We start from the raw sequence: 18,381 nt of genomic DNA, 5'->3' as shown, positions 1-18,381 counted from the left end.
TGATTTACTAAATATTTGACTTAGTTGTTTATTGCTGTCTCTACCCACTAGTCACAAGGGCAGGAATTTTAAAAATCTGTTTTACTCACTGCTATATCCCTAGATCCTAGAACTGTGTCTGGTATGTAGTAGGCACTCAACAAATACTTGTTAACAAATAAAACACTATCCCTCTCATAACTCAATTTTAAAGGTCTAGGGCATTTCAATTCCTCCTTTCCCTTTACGTACTCCATCTAGCTAGTAACTAAATCTGTTACGTCTATTATATCTTTGCTGCTTTTCACATACCCTAGTTCAGGTCTTCATTATTTCTCATCCATTCAAATGCAAAAGCATCATAAGTGATGTCCCTAAATTAATAAATATTTATTAAGCAACTTGGATATGCTGGTCAGGTTGTTAGCTTCTGGGAATACGATGGTAAGTATAACCCAAAATTGTTTATTAATCTTACCATCCAATTTCAACCTGTGTTAACCTGCACTGGCCTATTTTAAACACTTAAGACAGACTGACCTCTTTACAGCACTGTATATATGTATGTCACAAGCCTGCTTTAAAAAACAAAAACAAAAGCAGACAACCAAAAAACCACCCTTTCCTTACTAAATGAAGATTAAGTCTTGTCATGGAAATTAAGATCTTCCATTACTAGGCTCCAATCTAATTTCTCAGCCTTACTTCTTAATATCCTTCTATTCAATACTATAGGACAGCTGATGAACAAATCTCATATTTCCTACCTATATACTTTTGTTCAAGCTACTCCATCTGCTTCAGTCTTTTTTTTTCCTATGTAACTGATGGAATGTTACCTATCATTCGAAAATCTAACTTAGATGCTACTTCTTTCTGGATACGAAGAGTCAAAAAATATAAGCTTCACTTCTGAGCTGAGATAATACTCTGTACCAGTTGACAGAGTAAAGCCTTAACAGTCAAATATGCCTGGTTTTGTTTCTGGTCTGGCTTATTAAAGATGTGACCTTGAGCAAGAGACTTCTCTGAACCTCAGTTTTATCAAGTGTAAAATGAGGATAATTTCTCTTAGAATTGCTGTAAGAATTAAATGAGTAAAATACACGAAATACTTAGCACAGTGTCTTGCATATAAAAAAGGCTCAATGAGAACTACAGTCCTGCAGCCTGTGAAACAAAAACCACATTCACAGATAGACATGATGAAAAGGCAGAGGGCTATGTACCAAATGAAGGAACAAGATAAAATCCCAGAAAAACAACTAAATGAAGTGGAGATAAGCAACCGTCCAGAAAAAGAATTCAGAATAATGATAGTGAAGATGATCCAGGACCTCAGAAAAAGAATGGAGGCAAAGATCGAGAAGATGCAAGAAATGTTTAACAAAGATCTAGAAGAATTAAAGAACAAACAAACAGAGATGAACAACACAATAACTGAAATGAAAAATACACTAGAAGAAATCAACAGCAGAATAACTGAGGCAAAAGAACGGATAAGTGACCTGGAAGACAGAATGGTGGAATTCACTGCTGCAGAACAGAATAAAGAAAAAAGAATGAAAAGAAATGAAGACAGCCTAAGAGACCTCTGGGACAACATTAAACACAATAACATTCGCAGTATAGGGGTCCCAGAAGGAGAAGAGAGAGAGAGAAAGGACCCGAGAAAATATTTGAAGAGATTATAGTCGAAAACTTCCCTAACATGGGAAAGGAAATAGCCACCCAAGTCCAGGAAGCAGAGAGAGTCCCATACAGGATAAACCCAAGGAGAAAAACGCCAAGACACATAGTAATCAAATTGGCAAAAATTAAAGACAAAGAAAAATTATTGAAAGCAGCAAGGGAAAAATAACAAATAACATACAAGGGAACTCCCATAAGGTTAACAGCTGATTTCTCAGCAGAAACTCTACAAGCCAGAAGGGAGTAGCATGATATACTTAAAGTGATGAAAGGGAAAAACCTAAAACCAAGATTACTCTACCCAGCAAGGATCTCATTCAGATTAGATGGAGAAATCAAAAGCTTTACAGACAAGCAAAAGCTAAGAGAATTCAGCACCACCAAACCAGCTCTACAACAATTGCTAAAGGAACTTCTCTAAGTGGGAAACACAAGACAAGAAAGGGACCTACAAAAACAAACCCAAAACAATTAAGAAAATGGTAATAAGAACATACATATCGATAATTACCTTAAACGTGAATGGATTAAATGCTCCAACCAAAAGACACAGGCTTGCGGAATGGATACAAAAACAATACCCATATATATACTGTCTACAAAAGACCCACTTCAGACCTAGGGACACAACCAGACTGAAAGTGAGGGGATGGAAAAAGATATTCCATGCAAATGGAAATCAAAAGAAAGCTGGAGTAGCAACACTCATATCAGATAAAATAGACTTTAAAATAAAGAATGTTGCAAGAGGCAAGGAGGACACTACATAATGATCAAGGGATCAGTCCAAGAAGAAGATATAACAATTATAAATATATATGCATCCAACGTAGGAGCACCTCAATACATAAGGCAAGTGCTAACAGCTCTAAAAGAGGAAATCGACAGTAACACAAAAGTGGGGGACTTTAACACCTCACTTATACCAATGGACAGATCATCCAAAAGGAAATTAAAAAGGAAACCCAACCTTTAAATGACACAAGAGACCAGATAGATTTAACTGATATTTATAGGACATTCCACCCAAAAACCACAGATTACACTTTCTTCTCAAGTGTGCACAGAACATTCTCCAGGATAGATCACATCTTGGGTCACAAATCAAGCCTCAGTAAATTAAAGAAAATTGAAATCATATCAAGCATCTTTTCTGTCCACAACGTTATGAGATTAGAAATCAATTACAGGGAAAAAAACGTAAAAAGCAGAAACACATGGAGGCTAAACAATACGTTACTAAATAACCAAGAGATCACTGAAGAAATCAAAGAGGAAATCAAAAAATACCTAGAGAAAAATGACAATGAAAACTCGACAATCCAAAACCTATGGGATGCAGCAAAAGCAGTTCTAAGAGGGAAGTTTATAGCTATACAAGCCTACCTCAAGAAACAAGAAAAATCTCAAACAAACAATCTAACATTACATCTAAAGGAACTAGAGAAAAAAGAACAAACAAAACCCAAAGTTAGCAGAAGGGAAGAAATCATAGAGATCAGAGCAGAAGTAAATGAAATAGAAACAAAGAAAACAATAGCAAAGATCAATAAAAGTAAAAGCTGGTTCTTTGAGAAGATAAACAAAATTGATAACCCATTAGCCAGACTCATCAAGAAAAGGAGGGAGAGGACTCAAATCAATAAAATTAGAAATGAAAGAGGAGAAATCACAACTGACACTGCAGAAATACAAAGGATTATAAGAGATTACTACAAGCAACTCTATGCCAATAAAATGGACAACCTGGAAGAAATGGACAAATTCTTAGAAAGGTATAACCTTCCAAGACTGAACCAGGAAGAAATAGAAAATATGAACAGACCAATCACAAGTAATGAAATTGAAACTGTGATTAAAAATCTTCCAACAAACAAAAGTCCAGGACCATATGGCTTCACAGGTGAATTCTATCAAACATTTAGAGAAGAGCTTAACACCCATCCTTCTCAAACTCGTCCAAAAAATTGCAGAGGAAGGAACATTCCCAAACTCATTCTATGAGGCCACCATCACCCTGATACCAAAACCAGACAAAGACACTACAAAAAGAGAAAATTACACACCAATATCACTGATGAATATAGATGCAAAAATCCTCAACAAAATACTAGCAAACAGAATCCAACAACACATTAAAAGGATCATACACCATGATCAAATGGGATTTATCCCAGTAATGCAAGGATTCTTCAATATATGCAAATCAATCAATGCGATACACCATATTAACAAAGTGAAGAAGAAAAACCATATGATCATCTCAATAGATGCAGAAAAAGCTTTTGACAAAATTCAACACCCATTTATGATAAAAACTCTCCAGAAAGTGGGCACAGAGGGAACCTACCTCAACATAATAAAGGCCATATATGACAAACACACAGCAAACATCATTCTCAATGGTGAAAAACTGAAAGCATTTCCTCTAAGATCAGGAACAAGATAAGGATGTCCACTCTCACCACTATTATTCAACATAGTTTTGGAAGTTCTAGCCACAGCAGTCAGAGAAGAAAAAGAAAGAAAAGGAATACAAATTGGAAAAGAAGAAGTAAAACTGTCACTGTTTGCAGATGACGTGATACTATACATAGAGAATCCTAAAGATGTCGTCAGGAAACTACTAGAGCTAATCAATGAATCTGGTAAAGTTGCAGGATACAAAATTAATGCACAGAAATCTCTTGCATTCCTATACACTAATGATGAAAAATCTAAGAGAAATTAAGGAAACACTCCCATTTACCACTGCAACAAAAAGAATAAAATACCTGGGAATAAACCTACCTAGGGAGACAAAAGACCTGTATGCAGAAAACTATAAGACACTGATGAAAGAAATTAAAGATGATACCAACAGATGGAGAGATATACCATGTTCTTGGATTAAAAGAATCAATACTGTGAAAATGACTATACCACCCAAAGCAACCTACAGATTCAATGCAATCCCTACCAAATTACCAGTGGCATTTTTTACAGAACTAGAACAAAAAATCTTAAAATTTGTATGGAGACACAAAAGACCCTGAATAGCCAAAGCAGTCTCGAGGGAAAAAAACGGAGCTGGAGGAATCAGACTCCCTGACTTGAGACAGGGAGTTACAGTAATCAAGACAAAGTTACAAAGTTACAGTAATCAAGACAATATGGTACTGGCACAAAAACAGAAATATAGATCAATGGAACACAACAGAAAGCCCAGAGATAAACCCACACACCTATGGTCAACTAATCTATGACAAAGGAGGCAAGGATATACAATGGAGAAAAGACAGTCTCTTCAATAAGTGGTGCTGGGAAAACTGGACAGCTACATGTAAAAGAATGAAATTAGAACACTACCTAACACCATACACAAAAATAAACTCAAAATGGATTAGAGACTTAAATGTAAGACCAGACACTATAAAACTCTTAGAGGAAAACATAGGAAGAACACTCTTTGACATAAATCATGGCTAGATCTTTTTTAATACACCTCCTAGAGTAATGGAAATAAAAACAAAAATAAACAAATGGGACCTAATGAAACTTAAAAGCTTTTGCAAAGCAAAGGAAACTACCAACAAGACGAAAAGACAACCCTCAGAATGGGAGAAAATATTTGCAAGTGAATCAACGGACAAAGGATTAATCTCCAAAATATATAAACAGCTCATGCAGCTCAATATTAAAAATAGAAACAACCCAATCAAAAAACGGGCAGAAGACCTAAATAGACATTTCTCCAAAGAGGACATACAGATAGCCAAGAGGCACATGAAAAGCTGTTCAACATCACTAATTATTAGAGAAATGCAAATCAAAACTACAATGAGGTATCACCTCACACCAGTTAGAATGGGCATCATCAGAAAATCTACAAACAACAAATGCTGGAGAGGGTGTGGAGAAAAGGGAACCCTCCTGCACTGTTAGTGGGAACGTAAATTGATACAGCCACTATGGAGAACAGTATGGAGGTTCCTTAAAAAACCAAAAATAGAATTACCATATGACCCAGCAATCCCACTAATGGGCATATACCAAGACAAAACCATAATTCAAAAAGACACATGCACCCCAATGTTCATTGCTGTGCTATTTACAATAGCCAGGTCATGGATGCAACCTAAATGCCCATCAACAGATGAATGGATTAAGAAGATGTGGTACATATATGCAATGGAATATTACTCAGCCATAAAAAGGAACGAAATTGGGTCATTTGTAGAGACGTGGATGAATCTAGCGACTGTCATTCAGAGTGAAGTATGTCCGAAAGAGAAAAACAAATATCGTATATTAACACATATATGTGGAACCTAGAAAAATGGTAGAGATGAACCAGTTTGCAGGGCAGAAATTGAGACACAGATGTAGAGAACAGACGTATGGACACCAAGGGGTAAAGCAGCGGAGGGTGGTGGTGGGGGTGGTGGTGTGATGAATTGGGAGATTGGGATTGACCTGTATACACTGATGTGTATAAAATGGATGAGTAATAAGAATCTGCTGTATAAAAAAATAATTAAAATAAAATTCAAGAAAATAATAATAAAAAAAGGCTTAATAAATCTTATGTTTCTCCCCAACTGTTGTACTACTTACACTCTTTATGCCTCATTACAATTACCTATTTATGTGTCTCGCCCACCTCTCTCCCAGTAAGATTTAGAAAGATAAAGGGATTATGCCCGATGTTATCTTTGTATCTTCCACAGCATCAAGTTCAGTGACTTGTGAACAGTAGTTAGGTAATGTGTGCTGTTAAACTGAACTAACAAAGAATAAATCAACAAGCCTGTTTTTTTACATGTTCCTCTTCCAGTTTTGAAGTTCTTAACTGAAAATATAACTGGATCAAAATATTAAATACAAATGAATAAAGAAAGCTAATTTAATCTATTCTTGAAATTTAAGATTGTTATATGGTTTTTTAACCCATGTTATTACTCTTACCTGTAACTTCATCACTGTGAGTAGACAGCAGTTTCCAGATGAGGTAAGGACCACCAAGGATAACAGCAAAGAACAAGAATATTGGCCAAGATTTTGCTGAGTTAGTTGCTCTGTCCTCAGCACCAAGGCAAGCCACAGTTCCTTCACTTTCTGCCCACAGGTCCTCATTCTCAGAGTCTCTTCTTAAACCTACCATCCATTGTAACCGTCTGTAAAGATACCTTATAGTCCTAACTAATGCAAAAGCTGAAAAAACCTTTGTGAAGTGTATTTTTAATCGGGAAAAGTGGTTTGCCACATCCAATACAGCCCTGAAACTGTTATAGACAGCTGAAAAGGTAGCATCCATCATCATGCTGACAGAGGCAAATGCATGCACAATACTTTCAATGGACTGAAATGCACCTCTGCTGCTTTCTTCAGCTTGCTGAACAAATCTACTAGGTGGATGATCATCTATACGAAGGCGGTTATAGCCCAACCCATTATACCCATAACTATAAGGGCTATAGCTTCCATAAAATGAATTTCCATAGGCACCATATCCAGAAGAAAATGAACTGTAAGCAGGTCTGAAAGTGTTCATATTACTGCTTCCTGTCTGCTGGGATGGCCTTGGAAGAATAGGCGGTGGCACTCTGGTAAGTGTTGGTTGTCCAGGTCTTGTCAATAAAGTAGGACCCAAATCAGCAGATCTAAAACCAAAAAGGATTCAAAGTTGTAACTTAAGCACACAATAAATTCATTCAAAGTAACTATTAAACACTTTGTATATACCTAGTGTTACGACAGATCCTACTAAAGATGTCTTAAGAGTAAGGAATAGTCTCTAATAACCAGATGCTTAGAATCTGTGTTAAGACAAAATGGAGGGACTTCCCTGGTGGCACAGTGCTTGGGAGTCCGCCTGCCAATGCGGGGGACACGGATTCGGGCCCTGGTCTGGGAGGATCCCACATGCCGCGGAGCAGCTGGGCCCGTGCACCACAACTACTGAGCCTGCGGTCTAGAGCCCATGAGCTACTACTGAAGCCCGTGTGCCTAGAGACTGTGTTCCGCAGCGAGAGAGGCCACTGCAATGAGAACCCCAGGCATCTCAACAAGAGTAGCCCCCGCTCACCGCAACAAAGACCAGACGCAGCCAAAAATAAATAAATAAATTTTTTTTTAAAAAAAAAGACAAAATGAATAAGATAAAATAGCTGACTGGAGACTTCCGGGTAAGATGGCGGAAGAGTAAGACGCGGAGATCACCTTCCTCCCCACGGATACACCAGAAATACAGCTACACGTGGAACAACTCCTACAGAACACCTACTGAACGCAGGCAGAAGACCCCAGACCTCCCAAAAGGCAAGAAACTCCCCACATACCTGGGTAGGGCAAAGCGGAGAGATCCCCACACAGAGGATCAGTGCCGAGCGGCACTCACCAGCCCGAGAGGCTTGTCTGCTCGCCCGCCGGGGCGCGCAGCGCTGGAAGCTGAGGCTCGGGCTTCGGTCAGAGCGCAGGGAGAGGACTGGGGCTGGCGGCGAGAACTCAGCCTGAAGGGGGCTAATGTGCCACAGCTAGCCGGGAGGGAGTCCGGGAAAACTCTGGAGCTGCCGAAGAGGTAAGAGACTTTTTCTTCCCTCTTGGTTTCCTGGTGCGCGAGGAGAGGGGATTAAGAGCGCTGCTTAAAGGGGCTCCACAGACGGGCGCGAGTCGCGACTGAAAGCGCGGAGTCCAGTGACGGGCGTGGGACGCTGGGGCTGCTGCTGCCGCCGCCAAGAAGCCTGTGTGCGAGCGCAGGTCACTGCCCACACCGCCCTTCCGGGAGCCTGTGCAGCCCGCCACTGCCGGGGTCCCGGGATCCAGGGGCGGCTTCCCTGGGAGAACGCACGGCGCGCCCCGGGCTGGTGCAACGTCACGCCGACCTCTGCCGCTGCAGGCTCGCCCCGCACCCCGTGCCCCTCCCTCCCGCCCGGCCTGAGTGAGCCAGAGTCCCCGAAGAGGCTGCTCCTTTAACCCTGTCCTGTCTGAGCGAAGAACAGACGCCCTCCGGCGACCTACACGCAGAGGCGGGGCCAAATCCAAAGCTGAGACCCAGGAACTGTGAGAACAAAGAAGAGAAAGGGAAATCTCTCCCAGCAGCCTCAGAAGCAGCGGATTAAAGCCACAATCAACTTGATGTACCCTGCATCTGTGGAATACAGGAATAGACAACACATCATCCCAAATTGAGGAGCCCGGAGTCAGTGCTGTGCCTCTGAGGTGGGAGAGCCAACTTCAGGACACTGGTCCACAAGAGACCTCCCAGCTCCACATAATATCAAACGGCAAAAATCTTCCAGAGATCTCCATCTCAACACCAGCACCCAGCTTCACTCAACGACCAGCAAGCTACAGTGCTGGACACCCTAAGCCAAACAACTAGCAAGACAGGAACACAACGCCACCCATTAGCAGAGAGGTGGCCTAAAATCATAAAAAGTCCGCAGACACCCCAAAACACACCACCAGACGTGGACCTGCCCACCAGAAAGACAAGATCCAGCCTCATCCACCAGAACACAGGCACTAGTCCCCTCCAACAGGAAGCCTACACAACCCACTAAACCAACCTTAGCCACTGGGGACAGACACCAAAAACAACGGGAACTACGAACCTGCAGCCTGCAAAAAGGAGACCCCAAACACAGTAAGATAAGCAAAATGAGAAGACAGAAAAACACACAGCAGGAGAAGGAGCAAGATAAAAACCCACCAAATCTAACAAATGAAGAGGTAATAGGCAGTCTACCTGAAAAAGAATTCAGAATAATGATGGTAAAGATGATCCAAGATTCTATTTCCAAGATCCAAAATCTTGGAAATAGAATAGACAAAATGCAAGAAACAGTTAACAAGGACCTAGAAGAACTAAAGATGAATCAAGCATCGATTAAAAACACAATACATGAAATAAAAAATACTCTAGATGGGATCAATAGCAGAATAACTGAGGCAGAAGAACGGATAAGTGAGGTGGAAGATAAAATAGTGGAAATAACTGCTGCAGAGCAAAATAAAGAAAAAAGAATGAAAAGAACAGAGGACAGTCTCAGAGACCTCTGGGACAACATTAAACGCACCAACATTCGAATTATAGGGGTTCCAGAAGAAGAAGAGAAAAAGAAAGGGACTGAGAAAATATTTGAAGAGATTATAGTTGAAAACTTCCCTAATATGGGAAAGGAAATAGTTAATCAAGTCCAGGAGGCACAGAGAGTCCCATACAGAATAAATCCAAGGAGAAATACGCCAAGACACATATTAATCAAACTGTCAAAAATTAAACACAAAGAAATCATATTAAAAGCAGCAAGGCAAAAACAACAAATAACACACAAGGGAATCCCCATCAGGATAACAGCTGATCTCTCAGCAGAAACTCTACAAGCCAGAAGGGAGTGGCAGGACATAATTAAAGTGATGAAGGAGAGAAACCTGCAACCAAGATTACTCTACCCAGCAAGGATCTCATTCAGATTTGATGGAGAAATTAAAACGTTTACAGACAAGCAAAAGCTGAGAGAGTTCAGCACCACCAAACCAGCTTTACAACAAATGCTAAAGGAACTTCTCTAGGCAAGAAACACAACAGAAGTAAAAGACCTACAATAACGAACCCAAAACAATTAAGAAAATGGGAATAGGAACATACATATCAATAATTACCTTAAATGTAAATGGACTAAATGCTCCCACCAAAAGATACAGATTGGCTGAATGGATACAAAAACAAGACCCATATATATGCTGTCTACAAGAGACCCACTTCAGACCTAGAGACGCATACAGACTGAAAGTAAGGGGATGGAAAAAGATATTCCATGCAAATGGAAACCAAAAGAAAGCTGGAGTAGCAATTCTCATATCAGACAAAATAGACTTTAAAATAAAGACTATTAGAAGAGACAAAGAAGGACACTACATAATGATCAAGGGATCGATCCAAGAAGAAGATATAACAATTGTAAATATTTATGCACCAAACATAGGAGCACCTCAATACATAAGGCAAATACTAACAGCCATAAAAGGAGAAATCGACAGTAACACACTCATAGTAGGGGACTTTAACACCCCACTTTCACCAATGGACAGATCATCCAAAATGAAAATAAATAAGGAAACACAAGCTTTAAATGATACATTAAACAAGATGGACTTAATTGATATTTATAGGACATTCCATCCAAAAACAACAGAATACACATTTTTCTCAAGTGCTCATGGAACATTCTCCAGGATAGATCATATCTTGGGTCACAAATCAAGCCTTGGTAAATTTAAGAAAATTGAAATTGTATCAAGTATCTTTTCTGACCACAATGCTATGAGACTAGATATCAATTACAGGAAAAGAGCTGTAAAAAATACAAACACATGGAGGCTAAACAATACACTACTTAATAACGAAGTGATCACTGAAGAAATCAAAGAGGAAATTAAAAAATACCCAGAAACAAATGACAATGGAGACACGACGACCCAAAACCTATGGGATGCAGCAAAAGCAGTTCTAAGAGGGAAGTTTATAGCAATACAATCCCACCTTAAGAAACAGGAAACATCTCGAATAAACAACCTAACCTTGCACCTAAAGCAATTAGAGAAAGAAGAACAAAAACATCCCAAAGTTAGCAGAAGGAAAGAAATCATAAAAATCAGATCAGAAATAAATGAAAAAGCAATGAAGGAAACGATAGCAAAGATCAATAAAACTAAAAGCTGGTTCTTTGAGAAGATAAACAAAATTGATAAACCATTAGCCAGACTCATCAAGAAAAAAAGGGAGAAGACTCAAATCAATAGAATTAGAAATGAAAAAGGAGAAGTAACAACTGACACTGCAGAAATACAAAAGATCATGAGAGATTACTATAAGCAACTCTATGCCAATAAAATGGACAACCTGGAAGAAATGGACAAATTCTTAGAAATGCACAACCTGCCAAGACTGAATCAGGAAGAAATAGAAAATATGAATAGACCAATCATAAGCACTGAAATTGAAACTGTGATTAAAAATCTTCCAACAAACAAAAGCCCAGGACCAGATGGCTTCACAGGCGAATTCTATCAAGCATTTTGAGAAGAGCTAACACCTATCCTTCTCAAATGCTTCCAAAATATAGCAGAGGGAGGAGCACTCCCAAACTCATTCTACGAAGCCACCATCACCTTGATACCAAAACCAGGCAAGGATGTCACAAAGAAAGAAAACTATAGGCCAATATCACTGATGAACATAGATGCAAAAATCCTCAACAAAATACTAGCAAACAGAATCCAACAGCACATTAAAAGGATCATACACCATGATCAAGTGGGGTTTATTCCAGGAATGCAAGAATTCTTCAATATACGCAAATCAATCAACGTGATACACCATATTAACAAATTGAAGGAGAAAAACCATATGATCATCTCAATAGATGCAGAGAAAGCTTTCGACAAAATTCAACACCCATTTATGATAAAAACCCTGCAGAAAGTAGGCATAGAGGGAACTTTCCTCAACATAATAAAGGCCATATATGACAAACCCACAGCCAGCATCATCCTCAATGGTGAAAAACTGAAACCATTTCCACTAAGATCAGGAACAAGACAAGGTTGCCCACTATCACCACTCTTATTCAACATAGTTTTGGAAGTTTTAGCCACAGAAATCAGAGAAGAAAAGGAAATAAAAGGAATCCAAATTGGAAAAGAAGAAGTAAAGCTGTCACTGTTTGCAGATGACATGATACTCTACATAGAGAATCCTAAAGATGCTACCAGAAAACTACTAGAGTTAATAAATGAATTTGGTAAAGTTGCAGGATACAAAATTAATGCACAGAAATCTCTGGCATTCCTATATACTAATGATGAAAAATCTGAAAGTGAAATCAAGGAAACACTCCCATTTACCATTGCAACAAAAAGAATAAAATATCTAGGAATAAACCTACCTAAGGAGATAAAAGACCTGTATGCAGAAAATTATAAGACACTGATGAAAGAAATTAAAGATGATACAAATAGATGGAGAGATGTACCATGTTCTTGGATTGGAAGAATCAACATTGTGAAAATGACTCTACTACCCAAAGCAATCTACAGATTCAATGCAATCCCTATCAAACTACCACTGGCATTTTTCACAGAACTAGAACAAAAAATTTCACAATTTGTATGGAAACACAAAAGACCCCGAATAGCCAAAGCAATCTTGAGAACGAAAAATGGAGCTGGAGGAATCAGGCTCCCTGACTTCAGACTATACTACAAAGCTACAGTAATCAAGACAGTATGGTACTGGCACAAAAACAGAAAGATAGATCAATGGAACAGGATAGAAAGCCCAGAGTTAAACCCACGGACATATGGTCACCTTATCTTTGATAAAGGAGGCAGGAATGTACAGTGGAGAAAGGACAGTCTCTTCAGTAAGTGGTGCTGGGAAAACTGGATAGGGACATGTAAAAGTATGAGATTAGATCACTCCCTAACACCATACACAAAAATAAGCTCAAAATGGATTAAAGACCTAAATGTAAGGCCAGACACTATCAAACTCTTAGAGGAAAACAGGCAGAACACTCTATGACATAAATCACAGCAAGATCCTTTTGGACCCACCTCCTAGAGAAATGGAAATAAAGACAAAAATAAACACATGGGACCTAATGAAACTTAAAAGCGTTTGCACAGCAAAGGAAACCATAAACAAGACCAAAAGACAACCCTCAGAATGGGAGAAAATATTTGCAAATGAAGCAACTGACAAAGGATTAATCTCCCAAATTTATAAGCAGCTCATGCAGCTCAATAACAAAAAAACAAACAACCCAATCCAAAAATGGGCAGAAGACCTAAATAGACATTTCTCCACAGAAGATATACAGAGTGCCAACAAACACATGAAAGGATGCTCAACATCTTTACTCATTAGAGAAATGCAAATCAAAACTACAATGAGATATCATCTCACACCAGTCAGAATGGCCATCATCAAAAAATCTAGAAACAATAAATGCTGGAGAGGGTGTGGAGAAAAGGGAACACTCTTGCACTGCTGGTGGGAATGTGAATTGGTACAGCCACTATGGAGAACAGTATGGAGGTTCCTTAAAAAACTACAAATAGAACTACCATATGACCCAGCAATCCCACTACTGGGCATATACCCTGAGAAAACCATAATTCAAAAAGAGACATGTACCAAAATGTTCACAGCAGCCCTATTTACAATAGCCCGGACATGGAAACAACCTAAGTGTCCATCATCGGATGAATGGATAAAGAAGATGTGGCACATATATACAATGTAATATTACTCAGCCATAAAAAGAAATGAAATTGAGCTCTTTGTAATGAGGTGGATAGACCTAGAGTCTGTCATACAGAGTGAAGTAAGTCAGAAAGAGAAAGACAAATACCGTATGCTAACACATATATATGGAATTTAAGAAAAAAATGTCATGAAGAACCTAGGGGTAAGACAGGAATAAAGACACAGACCTACTAGAGAATGGACTTGAGGATATGGGGAGGGGGAAGGGTAAGCTGTGACAAAGTGAAAGAGCGGCATGGACATATATACACTACCAAATGTAAGGTAGATAGCTAGTGGGAAGCAGCCGCATAGCACAGGGAGATCAGCTCGGTGCTTTGTGACCGCCTGGAGGGGTGGGATAGGGAGGGTGGGAGGGAGACGCAAAAGGGAGGGGATATGGAAACATATGTATATGTATAACTGATTAAATTTGTTATAAAGCAAAAAAAAATAGCTGACTGAACTCTATATTCTTATTTACTTATGCTGCATTATTAGTAGTATCTTCAACCTTTGGTTTCTTTTTAAGACACATGTCCATTTCCTCAGAGTTAGTCACAACTCGATATCTATCCATCCTTACACCTAAATGGTACTATCTTAATTACCATAGTTTTATAATAGGTCTTAATATCCAATAAGACAAATCTTCCTATGCTATTCTTCATCTTCAAGAGTGTCTTGGCTATTTTACCCTTTGAATATCCATATATATTTTAGAATCAGAGTTTGAAGTTCTACACTGTTCTCCCCACAAAAGCCCTTTTGAGATTCTGGTTTGGGATTACATTAAATTCGTAGATTAATTTGAGGTAGTCGACATCTCCATTATATTGAGAGTTTCAACTCAACATAGCATATCCTCCATTTACTTATGTCTTTTAAAGATTTTTCTTAATAATGTTTTTTTAAAATAACCACTGAGGGACTTCCCTGGTGGTGAAGTGGTTAAGAATCCACCTGCCAAAGCAGGGGACAGGGGTTCGTGCCCTGGTTCAGGAAGATCCCGCATGCCATGGAGCAACTAAGCCTGTGAGCCACAACTACTGAGCCTGCGCTCTAGAGGCCGCAAGCCACAACTACTGAGCCCATGCACCACAACTACTGAAGCCCGTGTACCTAAAGCCTACGCTCTGTAATGAGAAGCCACATCAGTGAGAAGCCTGCGTGCACACTGCAACAAAGAGTAGCCCCTGCTCGCGCAACTAGAGAAAGCCTATGCACAGCAATCAAGACCCAACACAGCCAAAAATAAATAAATTAATTAAAAAATAAATAAAATAACCACTGAGTCTCAATGTTTTATAGTTTACTGTGTGGAGGTCTTTCTTTAGATTTATTTCTATATATTTGATATTTTTGATGCTATTGTAAACGGTGTCTTTCTAAAATTTCACTTTTTTGCTGTTATATAGAAATAATCGATAAAAAAATATGGTCCTTATATCTAGCAACCTTATTTTGGATTCTTCTTTTGTATTTTCTAGAATCTTAAGGATCTGCAGTCATATTGTATGTGAATAACGATAGGTTATTTCTTCCTTTTTTCAATTCTTACAGCTTTGATTATTAAGGTATTCACCTAGGACCTGCAGTACAATCTTGAATAGAAGGGATGATAGAAGGTATCCCAGTCTCATTCCTAATCTCAAAGGGAAAACTTTCAAGACGTCACCAATAATTATCATGTTTGCTGTAGGTTTGTTGTAGATTTAGTAGTTCCTTTTCTATTTCTTTTCGAAAAAAATTTTTTACCACGAATGAATGCTGAATTTTATCAAATGATTCCTTAGCACCTATCAAGATGATTATATGAATTTTTTCCTTTACTGTCTATGATGAATTTACATTCATTTTCAAATGTTAAAGCCAACTTGCATTCCTGAAGTAGAATCAAGTAGGCCACAATATATTTCTGAATTTGGTTTGCCAATATTTTATTGAAGATTTTTTTATATCTATGTTCATGAATGAGACTGTCCTAATATGCTTTTATTGTAAACATCTTTGTCAGTTTTGGACATCAAGGTTGAACTGGCCTCTTAAAAAGAGTTGGGGGAGTATTTCACTCTTTTCTATACTCTAGAAAAGTTAATTATTTCTTCCTTAAAGGTTTCTAGAGTTTACCAGTGAATCATATGGGCTTGGAATTCTCCTACTGGGAAGAATTTTCATTATGAATTTAATTTCTTTAGTATCATGCTACTTAAAATGTGGTCTATGGACCAGTGTTATTTTATGAACCATTTTATACCAATCTATAATAAGAAAAGTACAGAAAACGAGATTGTGTTTAAGTAATTTGACACCGCTATGATATTTTTACTGTATTTTATAAAAAGTATTGGCCATCATCACAAATATTTTGAGAAGCACTGCTTCAACTGTTAAAGGACTATTTATCTTTTCTATCTGTAAAATATACCTTGCTTCATCCTCTAAATCTCTTCCCTTCCTTTCTGTATTTTCCTGTCCTTTTGTCTCTTTGTACTTCCTTCTAGATATTTTCTACCCAACTATTCTTTTTTTTTTTATTTTTATTTTATTTATTTATTTTTGTCTGCGTTGGGTCTTCGTTGCTGCACACAGGCTTTCTCTAGATGCTGCGAGTGGGGGCTACTCCTCATTGCGGTGCACGGGCTTCTCATTGTGGTGGCTTCTCTTGTTGCGGAGCACGGGCTCTAGGCACGCAGGCTTCAGTAGTTGTGGCACGTGGGTTCAGTAGTTGTGGATCGCGGGCTCTAGAGCACGGGCTCTAGAGCGCAGGCTCAGTAGTCATGGCGCACGGGCTTAGTTGCTCTGCGGCATGTGGGATCTTCCCGGACCAGGGTTCAAACCTGTGTCCCCTGCATTGGCAGGCGGATTCTTAACCACTGTGCCACCAGGGAAGCCCTCCAACTATTCTTTAGGTCACTGCTACTCAAGGGGTCAATCCGCAAGATAAGGAGCTTGCACTATAATGTAAATCAACAAATTCTTTCTTCACAGAGAAAGTTTTGCTATCAAGAAAATGACACCTGAGGGCTTCCCTGGTGGCGCAGTGGTTGAGAGTCCACCTGCCTATGCAGGGGACACGGGTTCGTGCCCTGGTCTGGGAAGATCCCACATGCCGCAGAGTGGCTAGGCCCGTGAGCCATGGCCGCTGAGCCTGCGCGTCCGGAGCCTGTGCTCTGCAATGGGAGAGGCCACAACAGTGAGAGGCCCACACACCGCAAAAAAAAAAAAAAAAAAAAAAAAAAAAAAAAAGAAAATGCCACTTGAGTGGTGGAGGGATAAATTGGAAGATTGGGATTGACATATACACACTACTATATATAAAATAGATAACTAATAAGGACCCTACTGTACAGCACAGGGAACTCTATTCAGTACTCTGTAATAGCCTATATGGGAAAAGAATCTAAAAAAGAGTGGATATATTTATATGTTTAACTGATTCACTTTGCTGTACACCTGAAACTAATACAACATTGTAAACAACTATACTCCAATAAAAATTTTTTAAAAAAAGAAAAGAAAAGAAAATGCCAGTTGAACTAAATGGTGTGCTCAGGGTCAATTTGTTCTACATCTGACACACATTTCCTATCTTGTTGTGGACTGTTACTACACAGTTCAAAAACTAGCAGCCAGCCCATAGACTCTCAGTAGCTACAGAACACACTTCGAGTAGTACTGCTCTAAGTCACTAATTCCCTATGTAATGGTGTCTAATCTGTTTCTAAACCCAACGAGTTCTCGATTTTGGTTACTGTATTTTTTGTTCTAGAAATTCCTTTCCCCTTTTAATAGTTTCCAATTCTCTGCCAAAATTCTTCATCTTCTCTTTTATTGCCCTCAACATATTAAAGATAATTTAAAGTCTCTTTGCTAACTCCAATATCTACAGTCCCTATGAATTTGTTTTTCCAGATGTTAACTTAGCTGCCATTTATGTTACATAATGTCCTCCTGGGTCTGGCTATTTGATTTTGCTGTGCATCAGCAGTTATTATTGTAGCAGTAATTTGAGATTCTGGATGATGTTCTCTTTCTCCAGATGTGTTTCATTCTGGATATTGTTTCATTTTTTTTAATTGAAATGTAGTTGATTTACAATGTTGTGTTAGTTGCAGGGGTACAGCAAAGTGATTCATATATATATATATATATATATATATATACACACACACACACACACATATAAAACTGAATATGTATATTCTTTTTCAGATTCTTTTCTATTTTAGGTTATTACAAGATATTGAATATAGTTCCCTGTGCTATACATTAGTTCCCTGTGCTATACAATAGGTCCTTGTTGTTTATCTATTTTATATATAGTAATATGTATCTGGATATTGTTTTCTGGACTATTCTCTAATTTGGTTCAGGCAGGCTGCTAAGGCTACTATCAATTCATGATGTCCCTA

At 38.7% G+C, this 18,381-nt stretch overlaps 1 protein-coding gene across 2 annotated transcripts in view; it reads right to left on the bottom strand.

Moving 5' to 3' along the window:
- Positions 1-18,381, bottom strand: part of PEX13 (peroxisomal biogenesis factor 13) — a 42,585-nt gene that overhangs the window by 11,118 nt on the left and 13,086 nt on the right. Inside the window, exons 2-3 of one of the 2 annotated variants that reach the window (XM_060117959.1) lie at positions 7,992-8,260; positions 6,619-7,313 (exon numbers count right to left, since the gene is read on the bottom strand). In XM_060117959.1, the coding sequence (XP_059973942.1) occupies positions 6,619-7,204 (586 nt within the window). In that variant the 5' untranslated portion in view covers positions 7,205-7,313; positions 7,992-8,260. The remainder of the gene's footprint in view (positions 1-6,618; positions 7,314-7,991; positions 8,261-18,381) is intronic. The other variant, XM_060117958.1, reaches the window with a different exon arrangement.

This window comes from Mesoplodon densirostris, chromosome 14, assembly GCF_025265405.1.
Source record: "Mesoplodon densirostris isolate mMesDen1 chromosome 14, mMesDen1 primary haplotype, whole genome shotgun sequence".
Lineage (NCBI taxonomy): Eukaryota > Metazoa > Chordata > Mammalia > Artiodactyla > Ziphiidae > Mesoplodon > Mesoplodon densirostris.
Note: the sequence above shows the minus strand (reverse complement) of the source record. Positions and strands in the feature narration are given on the sequence as shown.